This window comes from Juglans regia, chromosome 7, assembly GCF_001411555.2.
Source record: "Juglans regia cultivar Chandler chromosome 7, Walnut 2.0, whole genome shotgun sequence".
Taxonomy (NCBI): domain Eukaryota; kingdom Viridiplantae; phylum Streptophyta; class Magnoliopsida; order Fagales; family Juglandaceae; genus Juglans; species Juglans regia.
This window is the reverse complement of record NC_049907.1, coordinates 8,234,818-8,251,338: the sequence shown is the minus strand read 5'-3', so window position 1 is coordinate 8,251,338 and position 16,521 is coordinate 8,234,818. Positions and strand designations below refer to the sequence as shown.

At 35.8% G+C, this 16,521-nt stretch overlaps 2 protein-coding genes and 1 pseudogene across 3 annotated transcripts; all 3 read left to right on the top strand.

The window, feature by feature from the left end:
• The first annotated feature begins 161 nt into the window (after positions 1-161).
• Positions 162-4,635, top strand: LOC108982482 (annotated as a pseudogene).
• Positions 4,636-5,317: 682 nt separating this feature from the next.
• Positions 5,318-11,186, top strand: LOC108982480 (signal peptidase complex catalytic subunit SEC11C-like). 2 transcript variants are annotated; one of them, XM_035691608.1, is made up of 8 exons: positions 5,318-5,465; positions 6,218-6,330; positions 6,699-6,770; positions 7,845-7,880; positions 9,441-9,486; positions 9,970-10,057; positions 10,678-10,735; positions 10,867-11,186. In XM_035691608.1, the coding sequence occupies exons 1-8, from the start codon at positions 5,453-5,455 to the stop codon at positions 10,915-10,917; spliced, it is 477 nt and encodes a 158-aa protein (XP_035547501.1). In that variant the 5' UTR covers positions 5,318-5,452; the 3' UTR covers positions 10,918-11,186. The 2 variants fall into 2 exon arrangements, with proteins under 2 accessions (XP_035547501.1, XP_035547500.1); XM_035691607.1 differs by having other exon boundaries at positions 5,318-5,522.
• Positions 11,187-12,936: 1,750 nt separating this feature from the next.
• On the top strand, positions 12,937-14,979 carry LOC109020778 (pentatricopeptide repeat-containing protein At1g80150, mitochondrial). The gene is made up of 2 exons (XM_035691606.1): positions 12,937-13,113; positions 13,364-14,979. The coding sequence occupies exon 2, from the start codon at positions 13,525-13,527 to the stop codon at positions 14,722-14,724; it is 1,200 nt and encodes a 399-aa protein (XP_035547499.1). The 5' UTR covers positions 12,937-13,113; positions 13,364-13,524; the 3' UTR covers positions 14,725-14,979.
• Positions 14,980-16,521: the final 1,542 nt, after the last annotated feature.

Sequence of the window (16,521 nt, the reverse complement as noted above, 5' to 3'; positions counted from 1 at the left end):
GCTAAATGACATGTTTGCATATGACATGAGTGGTTCATAAATAATTGGCTGGAAATGAACTGGCTTGAATAATACTTATACATAAGCTAAACTGTGATGATCCTAATTTATGATCAAATTACTTACCTCGCTGCGTTTCTTCTTGAATAACACTTCGTAACTTGAGATCGAGAGAGGGCTGAGGGCGACGGCGGCGCTGGGTGGCTGGGAGTGGAGGCGGCGCAACCAGAGGCTTCTCGGAATGGGGTGCTACGCTGAGAGAGAGAGAGAACCATCAAACTGAAAAACACTAGGGAGAGAATGGTGGCTAACGGCGATGGGCTTACCGGAAGGGAGTGGGCTCGACGGGGTTGGGCTGGTCAGTACTTTCTGTGTCGTTGGAGAGGTGGTTCGGCGTCTCTTGCGGTGGCTACCGTGGAAGAGGTGACTGCATGCTCTGTTTCGGACGTGCAAAAATAGAGGTGCGTCTGTGGTTGCTACGGCGTGCCTTGGCGGCTGAGGGTGGTCCGATGTATTCTATGGTAGCCGGTGGTGGTGTCGGCATGTTCTGGGTAGCACGGAGTCGCCGCAGAAGAAAGTGGATAATGGTGGTTCGCGGCGTGATAGGTTGAAGACATTTCGGGTTGCTCTGTGTGCGTGAGTTTTCCTTCTCTGCAGATTTGTGTTGTGTTTATTACTAGAGGGTCTCGGGTTAGTTTTGTAGGCAGGGGAAACTGAGGTATCGTGGTTCACAGGAGGGTGGATAGAGTTTGGAGTTGAGAGGCGTACGTGCATGTGCATGTGAGTGGATAAATAAGTTAGAGACGTGCATGGCTGATAAAAGGAATTTTTGGTAGTTAGGAGTTTTATCTAGAATGTTAATAGTGTTTGGAGTCTAAGATAGTTTGAGGCTAGAATTATAAAATCAAGAGATGAGATTCAATGGAGATAGGAAAAATTAAGATTTAAATTCAAACTAAAACTCTAGTAAAATCTGATAAAATAATAATAATAATAATAATAATAATAATAATAGAATATTTATAGTTATATATAAAAAAAAATACATAAAACTTATCTTATATCCTAATCTTAGGGTCGGGTTGTTACATTATCTGACTGAAGAATTGAGATGTTCTGTTTACTTACATGCTTGCTGCATCTTGTCCTATCTTGCATATTACGTGTGCTGACATGGTTTTTTTCGATGTACTTGATGTCTTGCAGGTAATTACTACTACCATATTCATGATTTGGGCCAGAAAACTGGTTTGCTAAAGATTTCCATTAAAAGGACCTGGACGGTCATTAATACTTACTGAGGATTCGTCTGGTGCAATTTTATTTGAAGAATTCTTCACTAGTGCAACATGAGTGCATCCCCCAAGCTATTCTAGGAATGGATGTCATCTGTCAAGCAAAATCTGGGATGGGGAAAACTGCTGTCTTTATTCTTTCCACTCTTCAGCAGATTGAACCTGTTGCTGGTCAAGTTTCAGCTCTTGTTCTTTGCCACACAAGAGAACTAGCTTACCAGGTAGGTCAACTGATTCTTATAGTTGATAAGTGCCCCTCGGTGGTGCTATGGAATCCAAAAAATGATTTTTGCATGTGCATGTATCTCAATGTTGGAATTTTTAGAGAGATTTTCAGTGTTGTAGTTTTACATAGTAATAATATCTTCTCTTTTTCTTATAACTTCTACAGATTTGTCATGAATTTGAGAGGTTCAGGTACCTATTTGCCCGGCATCAGGGTTGTTGTCTTCTATGGTGGTGTCAATATTAAGATTCACAAGGATATGTTGAAAAATGAATGCCCTCACATTGTTGTTGGAACACCTGGAAGAATCTTGGCTCTAGCCAGGGATAAAGATCTTGGGTTAAAGAATCTGAGGCATTTCATTCTTGATGAGTGTGATAAGATGCTAGAATCACTAGGTATGATCATCTTCTTATTCTTCTTCATCTCTTAGCCCCTTGTTTATGTATTCTGAAATCTGAATCTTTTTGCAATTATCTTGTTTCAGTTACTCTATCTATTATTTAGTTAACTGTAAATGGTTTTCTTATGTATTCTTTTTTGTGCTCCACATGCTTGTATCTTTTACAGTCATGAGGAGAGATGTGCAGGAAATCTTCAAGATGACTTCTCATGACAAGCAAGTAATGATGTTTTCAGTAACTAAGGAGATTCGTCCTGTGTGCAAAAAATTTATGCAAGAGGTAGTACCATCATCTTTTCTTTGGTGGTAATAAAAATTCGAAGTTTTGATATCTTTTCCCTGTAATGTGTTTGCTTTGCTGGTTATGTATCAATCGTACTGTTGTGGCTTGGTTCTTATTTTCCCTTGCCATTGGGAAGGTAATTATGCCCAGAACTTGCAGTACGTGCAATGATTTTAGCACTTCATTTCTCCTTGTTTTTCACTTCTTTCTGTGGGTGCAATCCTATCCTTGACACTTTTGGCTATTTAATTTAGCGATAGTGTTTGTGGGCCTAAGTGAGGATATTGGTTCATTCTAATGTTACAGCCAATGGGGATTTATGTTGATGATGAGACCAAGTTGACTCTTCATGGTCTTGTACAGGTATCTTCAACACATTGTTGCAATATTTCTTTCATCAGTTGACTGCTTGTTGCTCATCAACTAATGCCTGTCCTCTCTCTCTGTGCGCAGCACTACATTTTATTGAAAGAAGCAGAGAAAAACCGCAAATTGAATGATCTTCTTGATGCATTGGACTTCAATCAAGTTGTCATTTTTGTTGAAAGTGTCCACAGAGCAGCTGAGCTGAACAAGTTGCTTGAGGATTGTAACTTTCCCTCTATCTGCATTCATTCAGGAATGGCTCAGGAGGAAAGGTTTGTAAAACCTTCCTTTGGGCCCACCATATTGAGTGGAAAAGAAAGGGGTGAGAGGGAGGCAAATGGACACATTGGGTTTTGCCAATGTGATTACTTTTATGAAAGCCGGTAGATCACTATTGCTAACTTGTGAGAAGTAGCTAATCTGGTGGACACGTGGGAGAGGTTTCCAAATGGGAGCAGTGAAGAGAGAGGGTGTTTTGGGTTTTGTTTTGGTTCAGGTTAGAATCGGCGCAAGTCTAGGAGTTGAGGAGGGAAAGAAAGGGTACTTATCGGGAGGGTGTTGGTCGAAACTGTATTTGGTTGGATTTTTTACACCCACCATTGATCCCCAACCCTATGTTGTCAGTATTCTCGGTTCCAGCTAATGTATTCCTCCATAAATGTTTTATTTCCTTGTTTATTATACTCCTTTTCGATCATAATTTTATCTAGCATTTTTTAATGATCAGATTGCTAGCATCAAAATTTTAGATAATGAGAGAGACTTGTATCTTTTTACTTGGCAGAGAGTAGTTTTGTTGGTAGTAAGGGATATTGAAATCCACTTTTATCTTTTTTGCTCGGTGGAGTGAGTGGCTTAGTTGGTGGTTGATTCTGTATTGATTTTCTTCAGGTTGAAACGTTACAAGAATTTCAAGGAGGGGCAATCAAGAATTCTCGTTGCAACAGACTTAGATGGAAGGGGGATTGATATTGAGCGTGTTAACATTGTTATCAACTATGACATGCCAGATTCTACTGATACATACCTTACACAGGGTACTTTCATACTTCCAATGATCTGTGTTTTTTTGTCGGTATTGTCACTAGTTTGTAACTGAATTTGCTCCCTTCTGTCACCTGGGGTTGCCATAACTTCATCTCCACAGGTGGGAAGGGCTGGTAGGTTTGGGACCAAGGGGCTTGCAATTACATTTGTCTCATCTGCTGGCGACTCAGATGTCCTTAATCAGGCAATAGGTCCCGTGTAGATTTAGAGATGAGTTGAGATGATTTTAGATCAATTGAATAAAATATTGTTAAAATATTATTTTTTAATATTATTATTGTTTTGAGATTTGAAAAAGTTGAATTGTTTATTATATTTTGTATAAGAATTTAGGAAAGTTGTAATGATGAGATGAGATGAGTTTCCAATCCAAACCGGGGCTTAGTCATTTCAAATTATCATCTTTTTGTTTTCCTTTCAGTTACGCTTTCATGTTGATTTCAGAGTTTACCATTTTGTTTTTCAGGTTCAATCAAGGTTTGAGGTGGACATAAAGGAGCTTCCCAAGCAAATTGATACTTAACTTATAGTAAGAAAATCTTTAGCACTCAACCAAAAATACTGTTAAGATTGGATTTAAAAGAAAAATTTATGTTGAATAAGTTAGTTAGATTGGATGCATGCCACAAGAGCATCTGCAGCTGTTATTTTGATCCCTTATTTCTGAATTTTAAACCTCTTCTTTTGTCTGCAGTGCCATCGTGAAGGATTGGATTTTGGGTCGAGAACAAACCTTTATGCAAATAATTAAGACGATGACTGTGGCGATGGTTTTTAGCAGCCAGTTTTGTTTTAGTGATTTATAAATGTAGATCATTCATATTCAGCAAAGGATTATTTGGCTTATATTTTCTCCCCCCTTGATCTGGAACTTGTAATTCTATTTTGTGCTCTCAGTACTGATTTATTAGATGTTCAACATCTTTTTGTTTTTTGTCAAGATCCTTTGGATCAATTGGCACGCTTTGATTTCTTATTAAAAGAACCAATGATCGAATCCTCCTTCCCATGTATCCAAAAAAAAACACAGTAGATATATAATTGTATTATTGTTGTCCCTTTTTGGTTGAATGGAAAAAATAGTAATATTGTTCAATATTATTATTATTATTCGTGTTGTTATTTTATTTTTATTGTCATATATATATTTTTAGAGCGGCATTTCACTTTCCGAAAAAAGGTTTTGAATACACTTTCCGAACTGTACATCTCGCATTTTTATTTATTTATTTTATGTACTTTTTAATCATCATAAATATTTTTTAAAAAAATAAAATATTCACAATATCATTAAAAAATTTTAAAAATTTTTTAAATTTTAAATTCAAGACTCAAAGTATTTTTATTATTATTATATTAGAGAATCTTTTACAGGCCCTTCGAATCCATTCTTCAAGAATAAATTTCGCCTTTTGAGCATATTTATTGAAGAGAATTTTCTAATCGTAGGGTCATCGAAAATTGTTTCTGTAAAGGTTGGCTGAATGAATTGGGGTTGGGGGTGTTGGGGACAGGTTGACTAGTGTTGATTCTTGGATATGGAGTCATTTTATTTCTTATATTTTATTATATTTTTATAAATAAAATGACTGACTCGATAGCTTCCTGACTTGGCAGCTGCTGATAGGTCTGCCAAGTCAGCAATCTTCAAAAATGAAAGAAAACGAAGAAGCAAGAAACAGACGGCCATTCGAAGAAGCAGCGGTCAAGTAACTCTCCGGGCTAAAGAAAAGAAAGAAGAGAAGAGTGAAGACGTGAGAGAATCGTTGCGGTGTAAGTGATCGCAGAGACAGAGAGAGAGAAGACTTTGGATAAGAAAAAAGAAAAGGGAAATGGGGTGGATAGGTGAGACAATGGGCTCTATCAAATCCCTTCAGACCCTCACCAAGGCCATCACTCTCGGTTCTCTCCCTTCTCTCTTTTTCTCCCCCCTCTACACTCATATCTATACGTATTTCTGTAGCTATACGTCCTTCTATACCTTTATTTAAAAAAAGCATGTGCTTCAAATCGTGTTGCATGAGGAACTTATTGGACTATGCTCTGTTCGATCAGGTGCTAAGAAAATGTGGGGAATAAATTAAAAATTGAAGCTTTGAATGATGTATACTGTGTCTATACATTTAACTTACTGGTTTGAAGCACGTCTAGGTGTTGTATTACGTCTGATAATTCATACTTGGAATATAAAGTCACGGGCTTGGTCCGCTTTTTGAATGCCAACTCAAAAAACGCTTAATAAAATAAGGAAAAGCAGAAGAATAGGAAGACAGACAGCGTACTGGTTTTATATTTTGCGTGATATGTGTAGCTTTTACATATATATATATATATATATATATTTTTTTTTATCAGTAATGTTAAGCTTTTATATTAAAGCTTGGGAATAACTTGATGGGTGCCGATCGAGTTAGTGTTTTGAACTATGTGCAAAGGCAATATAAAATGATTACCTCGTTCAATTTTTGATAGTTCTAAGCATTTTCCTCATTATTTCATTGCTTTCCCAGAACAAAATACGGCGTCATAGTGTCGATGTTGTTTCCTAACCTCTCTGCATAAAATTCCTTTACATAGTTGTTATGCTTTTGCACCAGGCATGATTGTTACTTCTGCATTAATAATTTGGAAGGCATTGATGTGTATCACTGGCAGTGAGTCCCCTGTTGTTGTTGTACTTTCTGAAAGCATGGAACCTGGCTTCAAGAGGGTAAGTGAATCGAATGTGTGGAGGTTTCAATTATTTTTATCCAAGTATGGTGTTTATCGAGTAGTTTTGGTGTGTCTTGGAATCTAGAATTTTTACTTTTTTCTCGTAAAACTACTTCTGCAATAATTGCGTAATACCCTATACTATTATTAAAGAAGGAAGAGAAGAAAAATCTCTTCTATTCTCATTTCTTATTTCATTTTTTATCAAAGTATATTCACATAAAATTGGTTTCTACGATGAGAAGGCAAAGGGGGAGAAAGCCATTGCATAAATGCATGCAATGTACCATCTTAAACGTATCTATAAACATGTTCAATCCTGTTCTTGGCTTCTTGAGTTGCTTAACAAACTATAACCTATTGCAGGGAGACATCTTGTTCTTACACATGAGCAAAGATCCTATTCGTGCAGGGGAGATTGTTGTTTTCAATGTTGATGTAAGTTTGTTTTAAATTTTTTTCCTTTATTTTGCATAGTTTAGTTCATTACGATTTTTGGTTTGTTTGTACAGTGTTGATAGGGTTCTAAACTAGTAGCGAACACACTGGGTAGAACCGTCTCCATTTTTAATCCGCAGAACATGGAGGACTAGCATAATTGCTTCATTTAGGAAGTGAATAGTTATGATGCAGTTGGGTCTTCATTTTGTGATACCTCATATGATAAGGATAAGGATAGGTAGGTGATGTATGAGATCTCACATTGTTTGGGAAGGAGAAGTTCTTGCTCTTTATAAGGTTCCAATGGGGCTCCAATTGTATCATTGAGTAGTCATTTTGGAGTATAGACCATGTGGTTTTGGGCCTTCCATTGGGACGTTACACATTTGTTGTCTACCTAGTCATGCTGATCGCAGTATAGACATCCAATAAATAAAAGGATCAGATAGAGCAGCTGAAGGGGTATGCCTTTTCTCCAACTGAGAAGAAATCATGTAACTAATGATATTACCATAAAATGAAGCTAACTTTAAAGCATCCCCTGGGCAATTTTTGTAAGATATGGTGTTATAAGGTTGGGCAGAAGAATTTCTTAAGTTTTGATCAATTTTTACTTGTATTGCTTTTTATCAGGCATGTCTTACCTGAGTTTTGGACATCTTTTGAGTATATATTAAAGAACTGATTCTTGTTGAGCCATGTGCCCCACTCAAAGAATAAATTATATATTTTTACACAGGATCTGGGAGATTCCCTTTGACGGGCAAGTGGCATTTGCTTTTATACTCTTTCTTGGCCAGATAAAGCACTATTTAGTTTACATGCATTATAGTTGGTTCATTGTGTAAATACCAACTTTGACCTGCAAAATCTAAGGTTTGCAAGCCAATTAAATCTTTATTTTTATGAAGATAATATTTCTCTCCTATTTTGCAGTGTTTTAGCATGCATGAATGTCTATGTAATTATTTATGTTCTTGAGATGTGATGCTTTCTTTCTCCTTCTCTCCCTTTTTCTTTCTTCTTTGTGATAATATATAATTTTCCTGTTTAATTTATATAATTTTTCAGGGTCGCGACATTCCAATTGTCCATCGTGTAATTAAGGTAAACACTTTATGCAGACCTTATATGATTGACTTCGATGAAATATTGTGATTAAATGTTATTGTAATGCTCACTGAGATCTCCATCTTAGTGTACTCTTATTGAGTATAAGTAGACTTAAAGTTGGTCTCTAACGTGTTCAACTATTGACTTGTAAGTGATGAAATCCATGCCGAGCCTGAGCAGTCAACAACGGCTGCTCAGCGCTCAACAAGTAACTGCATTTGCAGTTACATATTGAATGCATAAATGCATTCATATAGGTAGGCGATATATGTTTACCTATAAATTGAGGCTCTCAGCGAGAGCCTCAGACACACCCAAGGAGAAAAGAAAAGAGAGAGAGTCGGGAGAGCTCTGAGAGAAAAGAAGAGAGTTGAGTTGAGTGGAGTGTGATCCTCCTCCTCTATAATATTTTCTTGTGTTATACTATTTATTAGTGAAGCTCTTTTCTGTGGACGTAGGCAATTGCCGAACCACGTTAAATTCTTGATGTCACTGAGTGCGTGGGTGTACTCTTTTATTTCTGCTTTTACTTATTCCGCTGTGTTGATTTCCCCAACAGTAAGTATGTTAGATCCTGTGTATTCGAAATTAGCCAACAAAAGTGCTCAATTGGATGCTTTAATTCATCTGTCGACACCTGACCCATGTAGATGATGGTGCTTAGTGGCATGTAATGTTCTGCTTAATTTGGCAAAAATATTGGGCTAGGTGAATGTATGAAAACATGAGATGCTTTGATCTGCATTCTTGGTATAGAGTAACACCCATAGAATGTTTGCTATTGCTCATAGGGTTGACTCTGTAGTTCTTGTTCCCTTTAAAATGAATTTTGTTACCACCACTAGCCCTCAGTTCAAATGAAGATAATCCCATTTTTTTGCTCCTGTTAATTTTGACTTACTTGGTAACTTCTCTCGGTTATTGAAAAACTCCCCTCATCCCAGCCCCTTTTTTTCTTGTTTAGCAGATGCTCAATTCAACTTAACTAAGCCTTAATTCCAATTAACTTGGGTTGGTTTATGGGTTCATTTTTTTTGGTAAGTAACTATATTTTCGTAACTGAACCTAATTTTCTTAAATAATTGGGGTTGGGAGATACTTGGAAGAAAGCCAAATTGACTGGGGTGGCATGTGGAGTCAGTTTGTGATACGTTAACTCTGTCCTTGTATAGCACAGTCACTTAAGTACAGTGCTGGGTCTTCTCTTTATGCGTACCTATCCAAAAAAAGCCATAATGCACCAAACAAATGATACAGTCTGTGGCATTATAATTGCTTATGAAATTAGTTTTAAAAAGATTTCTTGTCAGGAGATTTTGGGATTGTGAAACAAGATATGTTGCATGACAGGAGAAAACTGGACTGCAATTAATTTCTAGGAGTGCAATTGAGACATTTTTTTTTGGCATTCAGGCAGAAAGAATTGTTGGGAGTTAACTGAAAGTGACATTTTGCACATTCCATTGTTACTGAGCTTTTGCCTTTTCTTTAGTGAGATGAATGAGTTATGATCAGTGTTGTTTAGTGAGTCTAATTAGTTTATTGTTCTTACAGGTCCATGAAAGGCAAGATACTGGCGAGGTTGATGTCCTTACAAAAGGTGCCAGATTTTGGAAAATTAAACAATTTTGTTTGGAATTTAGTGAGCTGGTCCATATAACCTCTCAGGGTCGTAGTGGGGGTTACAAGTGGAGGTGGTCTTGTGTCATTGTTCATGGGTTTTTCATAGCACATAATTCATTCTCTCTCTCTCTCTCTCGCTGTATTTGAACACGTTAGGGTGAGTTTGGATATACAAAACATCTCATCTCATCTCATCTCATCATTATAACTTTTTCAAATTCCCATACAAAAATATATTAAACAATTCAACTTTTTCAAATTCCAAAATAAAAATAATATCAAAAAATAATATTATAATAATATTTAATTGAACTTTCAACAAAACATCTCATGTCATGTCATCTGAACTGTCTATCCAAACCCACCAAGTTGTATTATAACATTGCCTGGTGTATTTTTTGTGAATCATCTGCCATAATGCTAATGTTCTTCCATTGTTATGAATTATTGTCCATCTCAGGAGATAGTAACAAGGATGATGACAGGGTTTTGTATGCTCATCGCCAGCTCTGGCTTCAACAGCACCATATAGTGGGCAGAGCTGTAGGGTAAAAACTCTGGCAATACTGTTCATCTTTTGAATGTTTTTGGCTTATACTTGCACCATGTTAGCGTGGAGAACTATGCAATGTTGCCATGTACACCATGTGATGCATGAAGTCATTGTAATGCACCAGCACGCATATACACACCACCATCCTCCCCAGACGGTATATTTCTAGGGCAATTTGGATGTATCATGGTTCTGAAATTATCATTTAGGTCTTGTTTGGAACCCATATCCAACCTATCTCATCTCATCTCTTTTCTAAACATCACTCAAACACAAACACTTTTTAATTTTAAATCTTTAACTTTTTCATCTAATCATTACCTAACCATTACAATTTTTTCAAACTTTCAAACAAAATTAAAAAAACAATTCTACCTTTTCAAATTCTAAAACAAAAATAATATTAAAAAATAATATTCTAACAATATTTTAATTTTATAATTTTTTATTCAACTTTTTCTCTTTCCAAAACTCAATAAAATATCTTGATAAAATAGCATGCTGAAAGAGTGAATCCAAAATAAAAAAATAAAAAGAGGATGCACCTTTTTTTCCCTCAAATTTGAAAAATAGATCTTCATACTGCTTATTAGATTACATTTATGTTGCTGGCAGGTTCCTACCTTATGTTGGCTGGGTGACGATTATCATGACTGAAAAGCCAATTATCAAGGTTTGATTTAAACCCTTTTTGCTTAGTTTTGGTAATTTCCATTTATCTGTAACTGTGGATTTAGAGTCATTTCCTCTGGTACCTGATTTGGTTTTGTATGGGAAGTCATATGTGCCATTTCTCTGTTGCAGTATATTCTTATTGGTGCATTGGGGTTGCTCGTCATAACATCGAAAGATTGAAGAATGAAGCAATTTCAAGTCGTGGTTGATCTCCAATTAACCACTGTTCATAAGCGGCTGCTATCCTCTTCTTGAATGTGCCTGCCTTGCCTTGTATGTTGGACGAGTTTTAATTAATTAATGATAAAAGTAAACCAGAATAGTTGTTTAAGAGCCTGTGTTTTGTCCTTTCAACTTACCAAAGCGTTGTACTTGTAATAATCTGATCAGGGAGGCCGGATAAGGATACAGTGCTTTTGTTACTTTAAAGGGAAAGGTACTCAAGAAAGCCTTTTGTTACATCAATCGTATTATTATTCCTTATCTTATTTGTTTTGCTCTACACCTAAAATTATTTTCATTCAAGTTTTAAAATATGGATATCTCAATAACATTAATATTTTGCAAGTAAATAAGCAGCACGAACAGCAATTTAAAATCTTTTAATTATTTTATTTTGAGAAAACTTCACTTTTGCAAGAAGCAAAACAATTTAAAGTGATCGGATGAAATGAAATGAAATGAAATGAGAATTTTGTGATGAGATTTATTTCTAAACAAGTCCTTATTATTATTGTTGTTCGTAACTGCATATTATTATTATTATTGGTAACTCAAGAAGGACAAATTTACGGCAACAAAAAAATAACGAAAAATAAAAGGATAATTATTTGAGAAAGAATAATGCTAGTATGTCTCCTCATTGTGACTACTAATGTATTTAATTTTTTTTTGCTTACTAATTAAAGAAGTGACTATTAATGTATTGATATATTTTTATTTATTTATTAAAAATGTTAAAAAATTATGAAAAAGAAAAAAAAAATAGAACATTTGATTTTGCCTAGGGGCGTGCCCAACGGTCATTACTAGGCGGCATCCTAGCAGTACTCTTTGAGAAATATTCGAGGCCAAAATGTGTCCTAGCCAATCACTTTCAATCATTTTAGCACTCCACGCTTCCTTACCGTGAATCTTTTTTTTTTTTAAATATATAAATATTTATTATTTTTACTATATTTATATATAGCAATATGTATTAAGTAGAATTTTTACTTAATACTTTATGTAAATTGTAATGTCGTAGGGTGACCCTTTTATAGAGTGTATTGACAATACAAGTTTCATACTTAAGCAATGTGATACTCTTGTATTACACTACAACTTACACAAGATATGTACTAGCAAATTTAAATATATAATTTGAGTCTCCAAATGTATTTTTGATCAATTTTGGGTTTAGAATAATTTTTTAGCTTAATAGAAGGTAATCCATTATTGAAGTGGGTGATGGGCTGGACAAATTGGGAGTCCGCCCCGGCCCCCAGCATGCGGGGCAAGGTACCTCGCCCCCGAGATGAGAAGGAAAAACCCGCCCCCGACCCCAGTCACTCCCAATCTGGAACCTAGCGAGATTAGGGGAGCTTAGAAAAAAGCTTCAAATTGGTAATGGTGTAAAAATAAAAATAGAATATGTAAGAAATTAACACGGTTTACGATAGTTGCTTCTGTAGAATATTAAAAAAATTTATATTTAAGTTTCATATTCTTACATACCATTTAAAAATGGAAAATGATAGAGCGACCGCTGGTGGCACTGCTGGCTCTATCATGCGTTTTTTGATGTATTTTTTGTACAGTTATTTTTTTATATATTTTTTTAACAATTTTAAATATTTTAAAAAAATAAAAAAATTTATAATAATATTAAATAATTTTTTTTTTACTTCGTGATTAAGGAATTATTTTTTAATAATTTTTTTACTTCATGATTAAGGAAGTGTTTTTTAATAATATTATAAATTTAATTTAATTTTTTAAAATATTTAAAACTATTAAAAAAATTTCTATAAAAAATAACTGTTAAAAAAACACATCAAAAAACACATACTAGAGCCAGCAGTGGCTTTAGCAGTACTCTTTAAAAATATGTGATTTTATTATTTTATTTTTATATTTTATATTTATGAAATATGAGATTTAAGAATAATAAAAAAATTATAAATTTTTTAAATGCCATGCAGATGGTTTCTGTGTAACAGCACTCATAGAATATTGCCCTCCTCTCGAATACCTAGTCCCTCCCATTCCTTTTCGTTTTCTTCCTCTGTTTCCTTTTCTCTCTCTCAACTCCAGCCCACCTCAACATCTTCTCTCTCTCATCTCGTGAATCGGTGTTCTCCCTCCACCTGGTGGTCGATTTCGCCTAAGCTCACTGTAAGTGGTTTAATACTTGGTAAAATCTTGGGCTTGCTCACCTCAAAATCTCTGCAAGTGGTCGTCGATTTTGCCTAAGCCCACCTCAAAATCTTGTGCTTTTTGTTTGCTCAGAATGTGTTGTAAAATTAATTTCATAGTGTATTTGTATTGTAAAATTAATTTTAATTTCAGAATACACTAAATTATTTTTATAAAAATTAAAAGGGCATCCTTTCGCCTAAGCTCACTGCATCAAACCTAACTACAGGTTCTTGTGCTAACTCACTTCGGCCGACGGAGATGGATTGAAGGGCGAGGTTCCTCACTTCGGCCTGAGGAGAGCGAGAGAGGGGAAATTTAATGACATTGCTGCATCGAATCTGGGTTTTGATGGATGAATATGTTTCAATCTGAGGAGATTTCTAGAATATGCTCTCTCTGCGATTCGTTCGCAGATTCTGTCATGCTATTGCCACCATTGCATCAACTGAAAGTTTTGCAGCCGAATCAAATTTCATTCGAGACTTGAAACCACTAGAAGAACCTGCCCTTGTGAAGCTTAAAAACGAGCGGGACCCTGAGAAGCTGTTCCATTTGTTTAAGGCCAATTCACACAATCGCCTTGTCATTGAAAATCGATTTGCATTTGAGGATACAGTGTCTAGGCTAGCTGGTGCGGGCCACTTTGATTACATTGAGCATTTGCTTGAGCATCAGAAGTCTCTTCCGCAGGGTCGGCGTGAAGGGTTCGTTGTGAGGATCATAATGTTGTATGGTAAGGCTGGAATGACTAAACATGCTATCGATACCTATTATGATATGCATTTGTATGGATGTCGAAGGACTGTTAAATCTTTCAATGCTGCCCTTAAGGTTTTGACGAGAACCCGTGACTTAAGAGCAATTGAGGAATTCCTTAACGATGCTCCTGTGAGGTATTGTGTTGAATTGGACATTTATTCAGTTAACATTGTTACAAAGGCTTTTTGCGATATGGGTTTTTTGGATAAAGCATATTTAATCATGGTAGAGATGGAAAAGTTGGGATTAAAGCCGGATGTGATTACGTACACAACCCTTATTTCTGCATTTTATGAGGATAACCGGTGGGAGATTGGTAATGGGCTGTGGAATATAATGATGCTAAAGGGGTGTCTACCAAATCTTGCAACTTTTAATGTTAGGATCCAACATTTGGTTAATAGGAGACGAGCATGGCAAGCCAATGGTTTAATGGTTACGATGCAGAAGTTTGGAATCACACCTGATGAGGTTACCTATAATTTGGTGATCAAAGGATTTTGCCAGGCTGGGTATCTTGAAATGGCCAAAAGGGTCTATTCTGCCTTACATGCCAAGGGCTACAAACCCAACATTAAAATTTATCAGACCATGATTCATTATCTCTGTAAGGGAGGGGATTTTGATTCGGCGTATGGGATGTCTAAAGAATGCATGAGAAAGAATTGGTTTCCAAATATTGATACCATTCATTCATTGCTTGAAGGCCTCAAGAAGAATGAGCAGCTTGGTAAGGCAAAGGTCATCCTGGCATTGGCTCAGAATAGGGTACCTCCTTTTTCTTCGAGCCAATTGGGTGCTTTAAAATCCACATTGTCCAAGTATTGAAGTAAGACGATGGACTGGTAAGCCTGTAGTAGTTTGATTAATGTAGCCGAGGAATGCTACTTATAAAAAAAAATGTAGCTGGGGAATGCTTAGTTGGAGCTGGTATTCTTTTACACAATTCATTTGTAAATTTGCAAAACTAATTGGACATGGGATCTTAACGGGTTTATTCATACCAAAGGCACTTGCTGTTTACTCCAGTTAACTTGTTGTAACACCTCTATAAATTCATGATGAAGGAGAGTTCTTGATGGATGTCGGTTGCCCATGTTCTTTGTAAGTTCATTATGCAATCCCTCTCTGCCTCTCTCTCATATGCCTGTGTATGTATTATGGGCACTACATTGACTGTAGTCACATGAAATGCCATTCATTTTTTAAGTTTAGTCTTTTTTTTTGTTTCTGCCTTTTTATACCGCAAATGCAATACCATTCCTTTTATCACGAGTGGCAGTTTGCATGAGTTCATGTCTGTCAACGTGGACCATAATGAATTGACTCCTGATATGATATGGAACACTATCCGCAGCAAACATGAATAGTAGCATCATATTGTATCAATAGTCATGCAGTGAAATTCTTTGGTAATAAAGTTCATCCACTATTACATGTGTTGGCATTTTCGTACATGTATTAGCTTGCATTTTTTTAATCTTTTATGTTATTTGAAAGGAAGATAGTTCATCATAGTTAGATGTTAACCCAATCCTGGTGGTACTTCCCAAGATTCCCATTCTTGTTAATTTTTCAGCTTCGATGGTGAACAAAGGGAGTGGTCAATCAAAGAAGGAAATTCATTCCTTGTTATAGATTTCAATCCAATGCTAAAATCAGTAAATAATTAGCTTGCTCTTTGTCACTAGGTGAACTAATTTTGCCGACATTCTGATACCTATGTCAAGACGCAAGTAGTTGCATCACTGTAACTGTCATTATATTTTGGATGCTTATGTCGAAGGATGCTTATGGAAATGGATGTCATGTGATGTCTGATAATTTAAGGTGTTTCATAATAGCTGACTATGACTTGATAACTAACAGTTATAACGGGTTAGAAGTATTCAGCTTTGCAATGTTGTGGTCATATCCTGAAAGTCAAAGGAATAGTTGATAAAATAGTTGGGCTGTATATAACATTTTAGGCAAGTTTGTCTGCTTTGATTAAGTCAGAAGTAGAACTAAATCCTTTTGAACTTGGGTGATAGCCCTTGTCATGGAAATAGAAATAGCTTTCAATACTTGTACTAGGTCGGAGTTTTGAGGATTGTGAACGGACAATGGACGAGATTAGAATTTTTTTTCTTCATACTTTATTCTATTGGTTGATTGTAATAGACTTTAATGGCATGAACGTACATGATGTTCTTGTATCTTTAGACAGTCATGCATAGGTGTGGCTCTTGTATATGTCCCGTGTACTTTGGCTTCACCTATTTTTAATAAAATTCTTATGTACTGATAAAAAAAAAAAAAGTTCTTGTAGAACCTTATAATAGATAATTTAATATAGGTGCCTTTCATTGATTTCATTTTTTTTTTCTAAATTGGTGTTGTAGCTTCTCTGTGTGACGGCTGCTCTTAGCAGGATCTTTACTAATCCAGAGTGCATTAATAGGGTCATTTGATTGTGAACTGCAGTTACATGTGAAGTGACAGTGAATCCATCACATAGTTCTGGACCCTTAATTCTCATTACTTTGGGTAGAGTGACATTTGTCAGATCACTAATTGGGTTGTCCAAGTGTTTGCATTTTTTGGCAAGAAGGCCAGCTAGTTATAAGCTGTGTTCCATAGAGT

Excerpts from the sequence above, each read along its gene's own strand:
- LOC108982480 (XM_035691607.1), top strand. The coding sequence starts at position 5,453 with ATGGGGTGGATAGGTGAGACAATGGGCTCTATCAAATCCCTTCAGACC. Across the intron at positions 7,881-9,440 it reads TTGTCCATCGTGTAATTAAG|GTCCATGAAAGGCAAGATAC; the intron begins GTAAACACTTTA and ends TTGTTCTTACAG. Across the intron at positions 10,058-10,677 it reads ATAGTGGGCAGAGCTGTAGG|GTTCCTACCTTATGTTGGCT; the intron begins GTAAAAACTCTG and ends TGTTGCTGGCAG.
- LOC109020778 (XM_035691606.1), top strand. The coding sequence starts at position 13,525 with ATGCTCTCTCTGCGATTCGTTCGCAGATTCTGTCATGCTATTGCCACC.